General features: G+C 36.3%; 1 protein-coding gene across 4 annotated transcripts in view; it reads left to right on the forward strand.

Annotated features, from left to right (window-relative positions):
* Stxbp5l (syntaxin binding protein 5L) overlaps positions 1–20,021 on the forward strand; it is a 231,240-nt gene that overhangs the window by 129,730 nt on the left and 81,489 nt on the right. For all 4 annotated transcript variants that reach the window (XM_059277086.1, XM_059277088.1, XM_059277087.1 and 1 more), the window contains exons 11-13: positions 1,861–1,933; positions 18,769–18,916; positions 19,763–19,830. In XM_059277086.1, the coding sequence (XP_059133069.1) occupies positions 1,861–1,933; positions 18,769–18,916; positions 19,763–19,830 (289 nt within the window). The remainder of the gene's footprint in view (positions 1–1,860; positions 1,934–18,768; positions 18,917–19,762; positions 19,831–20,021) is intronic.

Below are 20,021 nucleotides of genomic sequence, written 5' to 3' on the forward strand. Positions count from 1 at the left end.
ATATAACTTTTATAACAGTTTAAGGTAGTTATAATTGTGACATTTCAGTGGAAAAGAAACTTCAAGTCAAGAAATACAACTAATATGCCCAAGGCAAAACTTTTAGTAAATAATAGGCAAAGAATTGAACTCGACATTGATTCATAAACAATTCTTTAGTAGTTATCACAATATATAAAGGGCTTCTACAAAGGTGAAACTTCTGTTGCCAGTTTTTATTTGTGTAGGAACAACCAACTTTTGATAGATGTAACTATCTAAAATTTTAATTAACCTATGACTTTGGTTCACACATGGTAGTGCCTCGGCCATTTTATCTTCTAACATTTGCTATAAACCTAACCAATGGTGTTCCTAAGGAGAGCTGACGAGGAGGAAATAAATACTCATATGGAACCCTACTGTTCTTCAAATTAAGAGCCAAATTGTATTAAAACAACACTGAGAAACTTTAAACGATGCTAGAGATAAATAGTGGGAACATCTGAGGATGAGAACAGTGTGGATATTGGATTGTAGCAGTCTACCTATTGCCATAGAGATAACTACCTAAACACCAGCAAGTTCTAACCCTTGTTCTCATTTACTTGTTTGCTTTTGTGTTTTTTCTCTCGTGTGAATGTTGGTTATAAACATAAACTTGTGTAGGCACTGTAGCTTCTCAGGCCTGGAAGTTACTCTGAAGGCTGTCTACACCAGCTTTTAAATTTCCCACCCAAAACTTCAGCCCTCAGTAGGAAACATCTTCCAAGTGATTACTGAGTTTAGGATAAATACTTTTCCGACCAGCCAGTAGAAACTGCTGGTATAATAAAAACAAGATGGAAGTTGGAGTTTAGAGCCCTAGGTTTCAATTTCAGATTAGCCAATGGTTGATAATCCTATGCCTCTTTCAACATACTTTCTAAACAATATAGAAAAAAATAACACTCTAGCTACCGAGAATCAAAGATCATGCATATGAAATGTTTTCTTATACACAGTTTCCTAAAACTGAGAACACTACTTTCACTGTGGCTTTCTCCACTAGGCCTTTATTGTAAATGGAAAACAATACTTTCTTTGCCTCTTAACTAAATCACTGCTCCCCATCTTAACACAAGTTACATTTTATACCATTACCCTTATTTACTTATAGCTCATAGTAGTTCCTGAATTCTTCACTGTTCACAACTTGTAAACCTCTCTAGAACAAAAACTCCATGAGAAAGATTTATTGTTAGTCTTATTCCCCATATGGCCTTTGGTTTTTGAGACAGTTTCTGGGATATAATGGAGCAAGAATAGGAGGGAAAGGAACAATGGAAAGAAGATTGGGTTTTAGAAACCTGACTTTTGATTTTTGTAGGCTTGCACTCATGCACATAGGAATAATCTATAAGAGTACACTAAACCATGTTGACTTGAAGTATACATCCAACTCTCAGTGTTTTACTGTCGTAGTGAGGTGATTGTGTATCATATCCCAGAGAAGCAGAGTTAGTGCAGTCTTAGCGTGTCTCCTAGTAGGCATGATTCCAATCTAAAACACTAAGGTTATGGATGAGTATGATAGTGATCATAAAGTTGATGTGACACTTTCACTCTCTGTTAGTCCAGGATTGCCATCTCTCCATGATTTTTGAAATGTATTTACTATGTACTATACATATGGTCATTTTTCCTAGTTCTATTAGAGATCTTAACATTATATGTGTCAAATAAAACATTTTATTAAAGTATTCTTTGTCACTTTAGTTCATAATTTGGTTTTCTCATCATTTAAATACCATCTCTATATGAGATAAAGGAAATGCAATGTTGGTGGTTTAAATAAAATATGTAGTATGGAAACTTTTCAATTCTTTCTTTTTGTTGTAGAATGTCAAGAACCCTATGCTGTTGCTGTACTTCTAGAGAAAGATCTCATTTTAGTTGATCTGACACAAACCAAGTAAGTTGTTCATAATAACATCCCAACTACTTCTAAATTCTAGTCAGTATAATAAAAATGCAGGAGCACATTTTAGATAATTGGCATTGGAATTCTCTAGATAGTAAGTTTTTCTTATGTGAACATTGTCTTGCTGAAGTTACAGAAATTCAATTTGGTTAAATGATGAAAAGTAAGCTAGGAGAGTTTGGGTAACAAGAAAATTACTACTTATCTTAAAAGCAGCATAGATGTTTAGCGTTTAGACAATCAGAACACAAGGAATCATATTTTTTGCTTTTGTCTTAAGTAAAAGTGATTGTTATAAAATGTACAGTGTAGCAGCTGGCCATCTATTACTCTGTTGACTGAAGGAAATCTGATAAAAGAAAATTACACATTGTGAAACTATTTTGAGACTACCACAGCAGACAGTTGAAGCCTGGAATTTTTAGGGACAGAAAATGGAGTCTACCTTTTATTCCTATTTTAAAAATGAGAGAAATATATAAAAAATGAAGGAAATCTGTTTCACCTACGAGACACTAACATGTATAGCTGGAAGACAATGTCCATCAGTTTCAAGTCTACTTTTACAGTCAATATAAAGGACTAAAATACACCACTGTAAGAGCGGCACCTTTTATGTCTTCACGTTACATGTATTCTCTTCCTTTCTCTTTCCTTACAATACCTTCCTCCCTTTCATGATCCCTTTCTAGTTTCATCACACGCAAACACACTTGTTTTGCTCGAGATTCTACATAGAAGAGAAAATGTGCAGTCTTTGTCTTTCTTAGGCTAGCTCACTTGGTTTAACATAATGATTTCTAGGTCCATTAATTTTCTTGAAAATGTTATAATTTTATTTTTGTTATAATAAAAGTCTAATTTGTATAGGTACTATACCTTATCCATCTGTGTGAACATTAAACTAGAACTATCCATTGGAACCTGGTGGAATTATCATTGAACATACAATTAAAGGCAATGGCTCCCTTTCTCCCTAAATCTATCAGTAGCAAATAGTCCAACTGTGAAGAACAGACCCTCCTGAGACCCTCCCCTAGCCATACTGGACTATTAGTCAACATTTCAATTCTTGGGCATACTTAGTGAAGGTATCCTTGGTTGCTTTGAATTTGTGGTTGCACAGCTGTGTCAGATGATATTTTATAGCCTTCTCCCTATATCAGCTCTTACATTATTTTCCACTTTGCTTCTATTTTCAGTATCCCATGAACTATGGACAGGGTGGTATAAATGTCTTATTTAGGGCTGAACACCCATCCCTCACATGTTCTTAGTACCCTGCAGTTATGTCTCTGTTTTAACTACAGTTTACTGGAAAGAGAAGCTTCTTGATAAGGCTGAGAGTAGTGTACCTCTATGGGTATAAACAAATATTTAGAAGGTAACTTGATCTATGTCAGTTGCTAAACAACATGGATCTCTATTCACTACTAGAGACTATGATTTCCACCGCTATGGGTATGTGCTTAGATTTACAGAAATAGACATGTATTCTCTCCTGTTGAGTAGGCATCAAATCCAATCAGAAGTTGTTTACCCCCATAATGGTAGGGACAGTATTGCGCAAAAGAGATCCTCTAGCTCTCCAGGTTGGTTTTTTAGGTCACAGAGTTCACAGCTGTGTGAGACCATTGATATCATTTCTTCCCCAGTAGTCCACATAGGCACTTCTAGAACTACAAAAACTACCTGTCAGGTGGAGGATTCAGCTCCCTTCCAGCTTGATTATTTCCAATTCTTGTGACCATTCCCACCCTGGACCCTTTCTAGATCCCTGTCTTCTACTAGTACTCTAAATTGAACTTACAAAATTAAAGATTTGAAGCTGGGAGCTATATATAATGGAGGATGTGAGATGTACATATGATGGATAGTGTGAGGTTTGTTTTTCTGTGCCTGGCTAACCTCACTTGGGATCTAATTTTTTAGAGCCACCCATTTACCTGCAAATCTCATAGCATCATTTATCTTTGTAGCTAAGTAAAGTCTCACTGTACCATATTTTCATTATCTAGTCATTAGTTGGTGGACATCTAGACTGTTTCCATTTCTTAGCTAGTTTAAACAAAGCAAGTTTAAACATGGATGAGCAAGTATTTCTGTAGTAAGATATAGAATATTATTTGTGTCTATGTCCAAGAGAAGAACAACTGGAAGGTATGGTGGTTCTCTCTTAAGCTTTCAGAGCAGTGGTTCTCAGCCTGTGGGTTGTGACTCTTTGGGGGTTGTATGACCCTTTCACAGGGGTTACATGTCAGATATCCTACATATCAGACATTTACATTAGGATTCATAACAGTAGCAAAATTACAATTATGAAGTAGCACCAAAAACAATTTTATGGTTGGGGGACATCGCAACATAAGGAACTACATTAAAGGGTCACAGCATTAGAAAGGTTGAAAGGTTTTAGAAGAATCTCCACACTAATTTTCTTAATGGCTACAAAAGTTTACACTTCACCAACAATGAATCCTATTTCCACAAATCGTTGCCAGTATTTGTTCTCATCTGGTTTCTCGATGATGGCCATTCTGACTAGGTGTGACAGAATCTCAGAGCAGTTTTATAATTTGCATTTCTCTGATGGCTAATGATAATACTCTTCAAAAGTGTTTATTACCTATTGCTATTTATTCTTTTGAGAATTATCTGTTTAGACCTATATCCCATTTTTAATTGGGGTGATTATTTACTTGTTTAGTTTTTCATGTATTCTAGACATTAATCCTTTTTCAGATATATAACTGAAAAAGAATTTCTTCTGTTCTATAGGTTGCCTCTTCACCATATTGACTGTTTCCTTTGTTGTACAGAAGCTTTTTAGTTTCATGAGCTTCCTTTGTCAATTGTTGGCCTTATTTCTGAGTGACTGTAGTTCCAATTATAACATTTTTATCTATTCCTATATGTTGTAGTCTACTCCCTCCCATCCATTCTAGCAGTTACAGAATTTCATATATTACATTGAAGACTTTGATCCATTTGGAGGTTTTTTTTAACAGGGCAGGTCTAATTACATTGTTCTGCATGCAGACATCAGTCTTCCCAACACTGTTTGCTGAAAGTGTTGTCTTTCCATTTTTGTCAAAAATCAGATGTTGGTAGCTGCATGGACTTCTATTTGGGACTTTTATGTTGTTTCCTTGATCAATTTCTCTCTCTCTCTCTCTCTCTCTCTCTCTCTCTCTCTCTCTCTCTCTCTCTCTCTCTCTCTCTGCGTGTGTGTGTGTGTGTATGCACGCGCACACATGTGCCCATGTCACTACAATGCTCCTTAGTACTATAAATTCTGTTGAATAACTTGATATCAGGTATATTCTCTTTGCTCAGGATTGCCTTGGCCATCCAGGGTCTTTTATGTTTCCTTATGAATTTTAAGATTTTTTTCTATTTCTGTGAATAGTGGCATGGGGATTTTGATTAGGATTAAATGAATCTGTAAATTGTTTTTGGTAGGATTATCATTTTCACACTATTGTAACAACCCACAAGCATGGGAAAACTTGCCATCTTCTAATGTCTTCATAAGTTTTAAAGTTTCTATTGGAGAAGTCCTTCACCTCCTTGATTAGATTTAACTCTGAGAGTTTTTTAAAAAGCTATTGCGAATGTAATTGTATCTGTGATTTTTTTCCTCAGTGTGTTTCACATTGGTATATAGAAAAACTTTGATGTCTATTTTTTTACCCAGACATTGTGTAGGAAATATATTAGTTCTAGGAGTTTTCTCGTGGATTCTTTGGGGTCTCTTATGTGTAGCATCATATTATCCAAAAACAAGTATGCTTTGAGTTCTTTTCCTATTTGTATCTCTTCTCATCATAATGGTGTAGCTAAGACTTTGAGCACTTTATGGGACAGTAGTGGAGACAGTGGACAACCTAGTCTTTTTCCTGATTTTAATGATATTACATTGAGTTTTTCTCCATTAAGATGATGCTAGCTATGGGTTTGTCACATGTAGTCCTTATTAGATAAAGGTGTATTCCTGCCAACATTATTTTCTCTGGAACTTCTCTCATGAAGGGAATTTGAATTTAGGCAAAGCATTTTCTGAATCTACTGGTAACTATATGAGTTTTGTTTTTAAGCTCAAAGGAAGAAAGAAAGTGTACAGTCAGTGTGAAGTCTCAGGGAAGGTAGGTGAGGTGGTGGGAAGCCTAGGGAGTAGGAAGAAGAATCTTAGAGGCTAGGTCATTCAAGGTCCCAGAAAAGACCAGCAGTAAATTTTGTGGCCAAGGGAGAAGGAATGAGAGGGGACTACCTAGTGGTAGGATGTCCTGAGAATGGGCCATGGGGAGCTGGGTGGTTTAAGGGTAAGAAGGTGATGAGTTTATCTGTGGGCAAAAATGGCAGTGGAGTCTTGAGGAAAGGTAGGCTGATAGTTGGGCAGCCTATGGGAGGAGAGAGGGTCCTGCAAAGCAGTGGGATCAGGCAATCAGGCAGGTGAACTGGGTAGCCTAGGGAAGAAAAAGGAGGAGGGCCAACATGGCAGCAACATCAAGGCACGTCCAGGGGAGGCAGGTAGAATCGAGTAACTTAGGGACAAGGAAGCAGAAGGCCTACTTACTTGTTAGCACCCTAAGCTACAGGTCTCTGAAAGGTGGACGGTGGTTGTTTGGTCTAGGAAGAAGACTACCCAGGGCATTTTCTTAAGTAATTGCAAATTAATCATTTCCTTCAGTTCTTCCTCAATTTGTTTGTTCTTGGTTTATTTCTACATGTTAATTTTTTGACTTATCACTTTTCTCAAAGTATCTATCATACCTAAGAGTTTTCTGATGGAATATTTAAGGTTTTTTATGTCTAGAATTATTATAGCATCTGCAAACAAGAATACTTGGTTTCTTTTTCAGTTTGTGTTCATATTTCTTTCTTGTGTTCTTGTTCTAGATAAGACTTCAAGCAGTACATTAAGAGTGGAGAAAGGGCGCACACTTGTCTTGTTCTTGATTTCAGTAGAAATGCTTTATATTTTTCACTCCAATTAGATAATGTCAACTAGAGTTGTCATATCTAACTCTTATTCTGTTGAGATCTGTTCCTTCTATTCCTAATCTCTTCAGTGCTTTTATCATGAAGCACTGGATTTCATCAAAAGACTTTTTTGTACCTATTACAATGATCATTGTATTTTTATCCTTGAGTATATTTATTGATGTATACATTTATTGAGTTGTGTATTTTGAAGCATCCCTTCCTCTCTAAAATGATTCTAACTTGATTACATAAATTATCTTTTTTATGTGCAGTTAAATTTAGTTTGCAAGTATTTCATTGAATTTGTTTTTTCGAGACAGGGTTTCTCTGTGTAGTTTTGGTGCCTGTCCTGGATCTCACTCTGTATACCAGGCTGGCCTCAAACTCACAGAGATCTGCCTGGCTCTGCCTCCTAAGTGCTAGGATTAAAGGCGTGTGCCCCTGCCACCCGGCTTGAAAAATGTTTGTCTATGTTCATTAGGGAGATTGAGCTATATTTTTGTGCCTATATCTGGTTTTCATATCAATGACTTCATCCAAAGAGTTTTTAGTAAAGATTATAGGGTGTCTTATGTATAGAATCCTATCATCTCAAATTAGGGCATGTTCTTTTTGTTATCCAGGTAATGCTGTCTTTGTATAATGAGTTTGGCAATGATCCTTTAATTCTGTGGAACACTTTGAGAAGTGTTGCTGGTAGCACTTCCTGGTGCATTTGGAAGAATTTGGTAGTAACTATATCTGTCCCTGTGCTTCTTTGTGGAAAGAGTGTTCCTGCTTTAACTTCATTGCTCATTGTGGATCTTATTAATTTATTTACATCTTATTGATTTCATTTTGGTAGGTCATATGTATGTCTGGGAAACTATACATTTCTTCTAGATTTTCCTTTTTAAATACTTTTTCAAAGTACTCCCTAAGGAGTTTGTCATGGCAGAACCTTTTCCATATCTCTATTAGTTTGAATCTTCTTTTTCTTTTTCTTTTCTTTTTTGGTTGGTTTGGTTTGGCTAGCACTGTGAATTTTTTTTTTAATCTTTCAAAGAACCATTTTGTTTGATTGACTCTATGTATTGTTATTTTAGTTTCTATTTCATTAATTTCTACCCTGATCATTATTATTTCTTGCCACCAACTATTTGTGGGTTTGGCTTGTTCTTGTACTTCCAAGTCCTTGAGGTGTATCATTAGGTTATTTATTTGCTATCACTCTGATTTTTTAATGTAAACACTTATAACCACACGCTTTCCTCTTGGAACTGCTTTCACTTTGGGCCAGAGATTCAGATGCATTGTGCTATCATTTTAATTTGATTATAGGAATTTAGTAGTTTCTTCCTAACTTTCTCAGTGACTCCCTGGTCATTGAAGAGTGAATTCTTTAGTCTCTAAATATTTGTGTAGCTGTTTTTGTTTCATTTGCTTTTTGTTTCTAGTTTTATTCCACTATACTATAATAAGATACATAGAATTGATTATTTCTATCAGATAATTTGTATTTTGAAAACTTGTTTTGTGACCTATATAGTGATGGATGCATTTCAACTCTGACATTTCTTTGTTGATTTTCAGTTAGGATAACCTATCTAAAGATGAGAGTAGGGTGTTGAAATCACCCACCCTTGTATCAGGACCTATCTGATCTTTTATTTCCTTTAGGGTTTATGAAATTGTGAGCCTCAACATCCTATGCATACACATTTACAGTTTTTATTTTGTTTTAATGAACTGTTCACTTTGTTAATGTGTAGTGACATTCTTTATCCCTTTGGTGAATGCTAGTGAGGAGGCTCCTTTATCAGCTAATAGGATAGTTACACCAAATAGTTTAAAGCTTTTTACTTGATAGATTGATTTTCATTGCTTAACTGTAGGTCTGTGGTTGCCTTTGCCAATGAGGTGTGTTTCTTGGAGACAATAGACAATTTAATCTTGTTTTTTAATCTTGTCAGATTCTCTTTCTCTTTTGTTTGTTGATGACTTGAAGCCATTTATATTTGAGATTTTATGGAGAGAAATAAATTTCCATGGTTTGTGCTTATTTTTAATGTTCTCATTTTGCTGTATATTTTTAAAAGGTGGTTTTGCTATATATAGCAATCCTGTTTTTTAGTCATTTACTTTCAGGGCTTGAAATATATCATTCTATGCTTTCCTGAATTTTAGGATTGCTGATGAGATATCTGATGGTATTCTGATGTGTTTGCCTTCATAGGTGAGTTGGTAGTTTTTCCTTTATGCCTTTTACACTGTTTCTATGCTTTGTGTTATTGACTTCTTAACTACAATATGTCTTGGAGATGCTATGCTCTTCACTAGTTATATCTGTTTTAAGTTCTAAATTCCTCTTGTGTTTGGATATAATTTCTTTCTCTACATTTGGAGAATTTTCTGCTTTAATTGTATTGAATTGATTATTCATACCTTTAGATTTTATCTCATCTCCTTAGTTTTGGTTTCTTGAATATATCTCGAAGATCTTGGAAGTATAGTTACAACCATTTTTTCCTTTATATATGTCAAAGTAGACATATATAAGTGTCTTTGATCAAGACTATAGGCAAGACTATAGGCAACTATGGGCATTTAAGAGGGGGTGATTCGTCTTCCCAAGAGATGCACCCTTTAATTGGTTACTCAATACTGAGTGGTGAACCTTGAAGTCATAGACATATAAGTAACACTAGATAAACCCAACAGGTTGTTTTATATATTTATGCACACACATATAAAACAATAATAATAATTATAGGAAAAGGCCAAGAATCTGAGAAGAAGCAAGGGAGAGAGATAAGGGAGATACTGGAGGGAGGAATGGGAAGGGGGAAATGATGTAATTATACTTTAATTTTAAAAATTACAGAAAAGTAAATGTATTATCATGAGATTATCCTCCATCACTAGGAATAATTTTTCTTTCTTTCTTTTCATTAATTTAATCTTTGAATTTTTTACATAATATAATCTGTTCATACTCATTCTTCACTCTGCTTTATCATCCTCTTACTCCCATCTATCTATCTCTCCTCCCTTTCTCCCACAAGGTCTAGATACCACTTTCATGTCTTCTTGTTTTGCTTTGTGATCCTGAATTTAACTGGGGCCACTCACATGCACTGTGTTGTGAATCTCTATGGGAACCTGAGTAACTCATCAGTTGCTATAGAACTGAAGCAAGATATTTCCTCTTCTTCATCAGTCCTAGACTATCATTATCTCTTCTGGGTGGGACAAGGCCCTATGAATAGCTTTACTTCTATGGCTGAATGTTTACTGACTTAGTCTTTACAGGTCATATTCAGGAAACCCTGATGTTGTGAGTTTGTGAGTGCACAACTGTGTCATGCTCATAAGGCAATTTCACACTCCTCCTTCTTCATCTATTCCTTTCTTTATTTCCATTCACTTTTCTGCCATGTTCTTTGAGCCTTGGAGGGGGTTTAATGCTGAACACTCATCTTATTCTTAGCACCTTGCCCAGCCATGGGTGTCTGAATTAATCACCATTCAGTGCAAAGAGAAGCTTCTTTCAAGGCCAAGGCTAACCATAGTCTATTGGTATAGACAAATATTTAAAAGACAGTTTGACATGTCCATTTACTAAAACAACAGTAATAGGTTCACCCTCAAAGCCTCTGACTCCCCAGCTATGGACCTTTGACCAGGTACACAGTACTGATTATGAATTCCCTCCTCTTGAGTGGGTTTCAGATCCAAACAGGTATCATTTGCTTACTCCCATAGCAGTAGTGGCATTATTTTACATGTAAAACAATGCCTGGTAAGTTGGTATTGTAGCATACAAGGTCTACAGCTGACTTTAGATTACTAACATTGCTCCCCCAGCTGACTACATGGTAGTTTTCAGAACTATGAAGGCTCTCCAGTAAAGAGGGAGCTTCCAGCACAGTTTCCTTGTATTGTGCAACTGAAATTTGTGATTTTTTCATCAACAGGGGCTTAATATCCAATTTCAGTGGCTGACTAATGGAAATACCCATCCCCTGTATAGTTTGGGAGACCTATAGGGACTTTCTGGACAACAACTCTGAGGGAGGAGGCTCACAACTGGAATAGAGATTTTCATTTTATGACCCATGGCATCTGGGATTGTCATCATCTATCCACATATGGTAGTATCTCCATGCAAAATCTTTAAAAATTATATTTTAAGCTCAGCGGTGGTGGCACATGCCTTTAATCCCAGCACTCGGGAGGCAGAGCCAGGCGGATCTCTGTGAGTTCGAGGCCAGCCTGGTCTACAGAGTAAGTTCCAGGAAAGGTGCAAAGCTACACAGAGAAACTCTGTCTCGAAAAACCAATATATATATTTTAATCAGTTTATAAAGCAGTAGTTGCCACATGGTTTCTTTATACTTCCATGGTTTGGGTTAACTTTATTTCTGCACCCCATCTTGGCCCCCATTCTTCACTGCCATCCCTGCTTAAATCTTGCCATCCAAAGAATTCTTGTACTCTATTTTCATAGTACTTGTGTTCTACCACATTCATTGAATTTAACCAGGGCTATATGTATTTTCATGGGAATAAAGCTTTCCCCCAGAAGATGGACTTGCCAGTGGATATACCACTAAAGACAATGACCTTCCTCCCCCAGTATCCATCTTCAACCAGTAATTGCCATGGAAGAGATAGGGTCCCATGAGCTTTTGACCCAACAATGACTGAATGTTGACAGGCTCAGTCTAATGCAGGCTTAGTTGAGGCAACCACAGCTTCTATGTGTTAATGACTACAAAAGTTATGTCATACTCATAAGATAGCATTCCACAGCCCCTACATTATTTTTGTTCCCTCTTCCAAGCTTTGAAGAGGGTGAAATAAATGTCTTATTTATGTATGTTAATGACTATTATGTCTCTAATGACTTAGTACTCAGCAGTCACTTGTTCTAAGTGCCAGGAATCTCTACATTTACCATCATTTACTACATAGAAACATCTTGGGTTAAGTCTGAAAGCAGCATTTGTCTGTCCTTTTGTTAATTTGCTTCATTTTATTAGTTTATATTTTCCAGGGCTAGTTTGAAGAAAATTGACTGAAGTAACAGAAAATTGATCTTTGACTACAATCCTAATTCTAGTATGTAGTAGCAGACACTTTATTACTTAACTTATGTCCCCAGTAAGGTTCAGAAACAGAGACACAAGGGTACCACTGGGGGGAAAAGTAATTTATAGTTTTGTAGAGCTAAAAGTATTAAAATTATGAAGTACAAGGAGGAAGAAATTGAGAAATGGGAGTTGAGGGGAATAAAGTACAAATTAGAGGGAAAGCATAAAGTGCTAGAAGAATAATAAATAATAGAGACAATATTATAGAATGGGTTCATAAAAGGAATGGACAATAAGAGAAACCTATTCATGAAAGGTACAAGTTAAAACCAAACCACTCAACAATTGGAATAAAAGTGTAAATTAAAATTAACTGAAATAAGTATTAAAATTAAATAGAAAATATTATAAAATCAGTATCTCTTCCTATTTGTCATGAGTGTTGTTTCCCTCATTTCTTTGGTGTCTTCTGTAATTGACTCTAGGTGAAGAAAGGGCTTCTAGTCTTAGTAATTAAAATGTTAGATTGGTGTGCTTCCCTATGTGTCACTCTGCTTTCTCTAGGAGTCCCACAGTCTGAGACCTTAAACCTGTTCCTACAAGACTGTTTTTGGTAGGCTAAGGATTATACTTTTTGTGTGGAGTTTGTGGTGTATTAGGCACTGAGGGATATGGGAGGCATGGACTCACTTCTATTTAGCCTTAGTGTTTTCTTCCCACCCACATCCCTCTTGGATTTCACTAACAAACCACAGTCCTTGCCTAAGAATGTGTGTGCCATGTTCAGTAGTACAGTATACGTCTCATGTTTCTATGTTGTTGCTCACCTAGGCTGTGATGGATGTTTTACCTTCCATAATTTCCTTAGGTTGGTCACTCCAGACCAGTGGTTCTCAACCTGTGGGTTGAGACCCCTTTGGGAGTCACATATCAGATATTACATTATGATTCATAACAGTAGCAAAATTACAGTTATGAAGTAGCAATGAAAATAATTGTATGGTTGGGGGTCACCACAACATGAGGAACTGTATTAAAGGATCACAGCACTAGGAAAGTTGAGAACCACTGATGTAGAGTCTAGAGAAATCTAGACTATAGAAATCTCATATTCAGGCCCCTGAATTCTACTTCTGTTGCAATCTCCATGACCTGCTTTGGCCATCTTTCTGTCCATCTTATCCCCCTTTCCTGGCCATGTCTTTAGCCTTCTCATTCTCTCTCCACTTGGTATTCATACAGTACCTGTCCTCAAGAGGGGATAGTAACCTCCTTGATGACTCCTAATGATCTTGGGCCCAAACAGGCAGCAAGTACCGGTTAGTGTCTCCACCATCTGCTGCAGAGATTTTGTAGATTTCTTTTCTTCACATGTTTCAGCTGCCCTTCTTGTATTTCTGATATTTTTCTGTTCTTTGTCTCTTAGGAATAAAGTCATTTATTTTATTTTTAAGATGTAATATTTTATTATTTTCAATTATGTGTAGGTGTGTGTATCTGAGTGCAGATGCTCATGGTTGTGAAGCTGCCTGATGTGGGTATTCAAAACTGAACTCAGGTCTTCTGAAAGAACAGCAAGTGCTCTCTTAACTGCTGAGCTGACTTTCCAGCACCAGTCTGTAATTGGACGTTTCCTGTCCAGACTGCCTGGTCCCAAAAAACTGACTCGGAGGCTATATAATAATGATAAATGCTCAGCCAGTAGCTCAGGCTTATTACTAAGTAACTCTTACACTTAAATTAACCCATAATTCTTATCTATGTTTAGCCACATGGCTTGGTATCTTTTCTCAGTATGGTATTCTCATCTTGCTTCCTCTGCATCTTACTAGTGATTCTCTACCCTGCCTTCTTCTTCCCAGCATTCTTAGTTTGGTCTCCCTGTCTATACTTCCTGCCTGGCTACTAGCCAATTAGCATTTTATTAAACCAATTCAAGTGACAAATCTTTACAGCGTACAAGAGGAGTATTCCACAGCACCAGTCTATTCCTATTCTTTTATTAATCCTGATTTGGGCCAAACAGAGACAGCTTCTAGTCCACCATTGTTCCCTGAATTATTCTTTCTCTAAGAAATTACAACACATTTTTGTTAAAATGTACTTTTTTGGCATTAGTGTTCAACTGTGTCATATGTTGTTTTCTCATATTTTATCTAATTGTCTAATGACCACTAGACATCTTATATTAAATTTTTTAGTTTATATACACACTAAAATTTTTATTGTGGTAAAATATGTGTAACAAAAACTCCTATTTTATATATTTATTATTATTCTCTGTGTGTGTGTGTGTGTGTGTGTGTGTGTGTGTGTGTGATTGTGTGTGGTACATGCTTGTGAATGTACAGGTGCATACACCCATGTGCATGTATGTAGAGGACAAAGTGGAGGTCCTTGGACATCCTCTTCTATCACCATCCTGCTTACTGCCTTTAGGTGAGACTCTTCTCTGAACTGGAAGCTTATTGCCTTTGCTAGGCTGTTTTGTCAGCAAGGTCCAGAAACTAACCCATCTCTACCTTCCAATTGCTGGGATTATAGGTGTGATCAGATTTTAACATGAGTGCTGGGAATTCAGACTAAGGTCTTCCTGTTTTCAGAGATAAGTGTTCTTACCCACTGAGTCATTTCCCCAGCCCCTATTCTTATGCTTCTTATCATCTCCTGTTAAGATGATATGTGAGTAAACATTTTGTTGGCAAAAAAATCATTTTGTTTACCTTGATAGCACAATTAAAACTTATGTAAATTTCCACTATTGTTGAATATTAGATAAATTCAAATATCAAAACTGAATATATTCTATTTCCCTCAGTTACCTCTCAACCACACTGAATTTTTTTTCATTTCGAATTTTTTTCTTTATTAAGAAATTTTCTACTCACTCCACATAAAATCCACAGATCCCCCCTCATCCCTCCTGACCCTCCAGCCCTCTTTCCTGAGCCACCCCACATCCCCACATTCCCCAAATCAAGGTCTCCCATAGGGACTCAGCAGAGCACAGCACACTGAGCCTGGACAGGTCCAAGCTCCTTCCCACTGCACAAAGGCTGTGCAAGACATCACACTGCAGGCACCAGATTCCCAGAAGCCTGCCCAGGGACAGATCCCGATCCCCCTGCCTGGGTGCCCCCCAAACAGTTTGAGCCAAACAACCGTCTTCCATATCCAGAGGGCCTAGTCTAGTCCCATGGGGGCTCTGCAGCCACCAGTCCACAGTTCATGGGCTTCCACTAGTGTGGCCGGTCATCTCTGCACATCCTCCCATCATGATCTCCATGTCCCTCGGCTGCAGAATCCCTCCCCTCTCTCATCAATTGGATTCCTGGAGCTCAACCTGGAACCATACTGTATGTTAAGTTATAATTTTAGAGTGTTCTCTCCCTCTTTCCATCCCCCTCTACCTCCTCCCCTCTCTCTCCCTCCCTACCTTCACCTTCACTCTTTCATTTACTCTTAAACATGAAGGCAAACATCATGATGAGCAGTTTTTCCCTCTTAGTTCTTAGATTTTCCTTTGGTTGGGGTTATAGCTTTTTTATTATATTTTTATAATTTAAATCAATTATAAACTTTAAATATATTTTGATCATATCTTTCCCCTCCCCCAATTCCTTCCAGATCCTCCCCCTCCCTACTCAACCAACTTCAAGTTCTTTCTCAAAAAAACAAAAACCCAATACAACAACAAAATGCCCCCAAACCAAGAAAAAAAAGATACACACACACACACACCAAGCTATAACCAAATAAAAGCACACACAAAAAAACTGTGGGGTCCATTAAATGTTGACCAACTACTCCTGAACATGAGCCTTTCCTAGGATGGTTGATATATCCAATATCACTCCATTGGAGAAAACTAATTTTTCCCTCTCCTAGCAGGTACAAATAACAGTTCAATTGTTAAGCTTTACCCTAGTGCCTAGGTATTCATTTGTTCATTCATTCATTCATTTTTTTAAAATAAAGTAAAATGAAATAGAATAAGATAAAACAAAAGCTATCACATTGAAGTTAGACAAGACAAACCAACAGAAGAAAAAGAGCCCAAAAGAAGGCATAAGAACCAGAAAGACACTCATTCGCACACTTAGGAATCCCACAAAAACATTAAACTGGAAGCCATAATATATATGCAGAGGACCTACTGCAGACCCATGCAGGCCCTGTGAATGCTGCTTTAGTCTCTGTAAGTTTGTATGAGCTTTGTTCACTTTGATTTAGAGGGCCTTGTTTTCTTGGTGTCCTACACCCCATCTGGCCCTTATGCTCTTTCTGCCTCCTCTTCTGCAGGATTCCCTGAGTTCTGAGGGGAGGGAATTTTTTTTTAATTTTCCTGTGCTTATTTTCTTAAAGAAATTTTTTATTCATTTTAATACCAATTACAGATCCCCCTCTTCCCTCCTCCCGGCCCTTCAGCTTCCCCTCTCCAACCCACCCCCTATTCCCTCCTACAAGAAGGTAATACCTCCCATGAGGAGTCATCAGAGCCTGGTACATTTAGTATAGGCAGGTCCAAGCTGCCTCAAGGCTATTCGAGGTGTTCCACCATAGGTAGTCGGCTCTAAAAAGCCAGCTCATGCACCAGGGATGGATGCTGATCCTACTGCCAGGGGGCCCCTTGAACAGATCAAGCTACACAACTGTCTTGATTACGCAGAGGGCCTAGTCCAGTCCCATGGAGGCTCCACAGCTATTGGTCTAAAGTTCATGAGTTTGAGGGGAAGGATTTGATGCAGATATCTCATTTAGGGCTGAGTGTTCCAAGTTCTCTTTCTCTGCATGATGTCTGGTTGTGGGTCTCTTTTTTGTTCTCATCTACTGTAGAAGGATGCTTCTCTGATAACAAGGCACTAATCTATAAATATAGCAGAATATCATTAGGAGTCATTTTATCACTACAATTTTTTATTTTTTTTAGACCAATATTACTTGGGTTTACCTTAGGTCCCTGGGCTATCTAATCTTAGGTTCTTGGTCACCCAAGCAGTGTTGGGTGTGGGTTCCGTCTCGTGAAGTGGACCTTAAATCAAATCAATTATTGGTTGGTTACTCCCACTAGCTTTGTGCCACCATTGCCCTAACTTATCTTGCAGTTAGTACACCACTATAGATACAGGGTTTGTGGCTGGCTTTGTGTCTACTTTTCTCTTTTGATAGAGTACTTTCCTGTCCTAAGATGCTGAAATGTGGAGGTGAAGGCTTTATGTAGGCACCAATTCGACATCTCTATATTCAATGAGTTGTGTAGATGTTGTCTTCAGCAGTGGGGTCTTGCTGTCAGTTTGTGGAGAGCAGCCTATAGTCTTGGCAACAGTTGGCTTGTTTGGGGATTTCTGTGGGGTCCCTTTGGCCTAAAATTCAATTAGATATAACCCAATACCAGTACTGGAAGGTTTATTTGGTGACAAAAGATGGCCAGTTGGTACTCTGTCTCCCTATGATTTGGTGATTTCATTTAGGTCACTTTCATATATGTATATATCTTAGAAAGTTTCTTCGATATTAGGTTTCACACTACCCCTCAAATATTCCTTAATAAGTGTCTCCCCTTATTCCCCTTATTTCCTCCCACAATTCCCTCTCTTCCCCCTCCCCATTTAATCTTCCCATTCTGCCCTGCTTTTCTGTTCATTTCACACATTTACATCTAAGTACATCTAGGTTTAGTGGTAGAGCACTTGCTTAACATGTGAAAGGCTCTGGGTTCAGAATGCCTAAGTTAAATTTTTAAAATTGTGTTTTCTTCCATATTTTGTGCTTACTCTTGGCCTATAGGCTAAAATAATTTGTTTCCCAAATATCTTCACTGTGTTGTTTACTATTCTAGGAGCTTGTTATTGTTCCTTACTGCTATTATCAAATTCAAGTGTAGGTCTGGTCTTCAAAGTGATTCATTCTTACTTTCCCCCTAACTATTCAACCTTAACCATGATCAGAATATATTATATGAAAAAAAATCTATTTTCAATAAAAAAGGAAAAAAATGATACAATTAACAATTTGTACTTTAATATCAAGAATTTCTCATTTGCTAAATTTACCCTACTTGTCATTAATTAAATATGTCTTGCTCCTCCCCATTTGATTTTGCATATGCTACTGTCCTGATCTGAAATGCCATGCTCTTTGCAGCACTTCAGACTGGCAGAAAGAGAGCTCTTGGATTAGTAACATAGCTTAGTGGAAAAAGGCATCTGCCACCAAGTCTGACAACCTGAGTTCAATCTCCAGAGCCCATATATATTTTAGCTTCTACCACAAATACTTAAAAATTGTTATGTATTTCCTTGAAAAAAAAATTTACAAATGTTTTACTATTTAAAGAGTCTTTAAATAGTGTATTAAATATATTATGCCTTTAAAGAGTATAAAGGTATAATAGTAAAATATTAAATAGTAACAGGTACATTATACCTTTAAATATAATACCTAGTTAGTATAAATTTTAAAACATTGAACTCATTGCATAATATTTTAGTTTAATACAATTATTGTATTCATATTAACAAAGTGTGTCATTATGGCATGTTAGAAGCCTGGAAAGAAAATTAATTTCTACATTTTTACAGATGTTTTATAGATAATTATATTTTATAATTATATTTTAAAAGTATTCAAATAAAATTATTTTTATAGTGCTAAAACGATTGAAGTTTATAGTGTTTATAAACATTTTAGGGCTTGATTATGAAAATTGTTTCATGTTTTTATCTTTGCAAAATGAACTCTAATATATTATCCTTTATCTATTAGTTTTCCAATCTTTGAAAATCCATATCCAATGGACATTCATGAGTCACCAGTTACATGCACAGCATATTTTGCCGATTGCCCTCCAGATTTGATTCTAGTACTCTATTCTATAGGAGTCAAGCATAAAAAACAAGGATATAGTAATAAGGTAAAATTTTCCTGTATTTGTATGTGTGGTCATGCTTTTTCTTGTCATTTTATTTCCTGACTTTCCATACAAGATGACTTGAATGAAACTTTTGAGAAGTTGTAAGATGGCATTGTCAAAGATGTAACCAGTAAAATTCAGTTTCCTGACTGTGGCGTAGTTCTAAGCCTAGAAGGTATAATTTTCCCAGACACTAAGTATGTAATTACATACTAAGATCTATTTATCAGTCATGCTTATTTTGTACTACATATATAAAGTAACAGAGCCTTAGTATGTGCCCTTTATTTCTTTTACATGGATCATGTTTTAAGAAATTCAAGAATCAGTTCTTCCTAATTTATCATTTGAAAGACATAATTATTAAAACATTTGTTGCTAACATAATGACATTTTTCTTTGCAATGTTTAAGATACAAGTATTTATAATTATCATAAACTGTCTTATATGGTTTCTGTTATTGACCCAGGATAACTGAAATGTATAATTTAAAGAACTGCTTACATACTGTTCTGGATTAAATGGTACCACAGTAGCTTGTAGGCAATCCATATTGCATGGCATATGTTATAACACTGTATTTATCCAAGTAAAAATACTTCTTTTATTGGTTTGTATAAGTGGTAATATGAGATAAAATCTATTTTTAAAGGAGTTGCTATTCTGCATTTACAGATCTATTTGCTTAATAAAAGAATTGAAGATAACTACACACTTGATCTTTGGCTGTTTTGTAATGATTCAATATGAAGTATTTTTATTATTCTGTAACATTTAGTTCTAAAATTCTAAGCATTTAAACTGAGAAAATAAAACCCATCTGTTCTCCTTGATAATCTATTTAGGAATGGCCAGTCAGTGGAGGAGCTTGGAATCTTGGAGCACAAACTTATCCAGAAATTATTATTACTGGGTAAGTAAGAAGTTTTCTAAGTTGGAAATTATAACAAATTATGTTATAAATTTAATAACAATAAAAATATTTGTTAAGCCTTGACATTTTTATAAAATTGTACTCTATGCAGATGAATCATTTAAGTAAAAGTAAGAAGAATCTAAGAAATAGCTTTAATTCATAGTTCTTAACTTTAATGAAAGATACAA

The sequence above is a fragment of the Peromyscus eremicus genome, chromosome 12, assembly GCF_949786415.1.
Source record: "Peromyscus eremicus chromosome 12, PerEre_H2_v1, whole genome shotgun sequence".
In the NCBI taxonomy this organism is placed as follows: Eukaryota; Metazoa; Chordata; class Mammalia; order Rodentia; family Cricetidae; genus Peromyscus; species Peromyscus eremicus.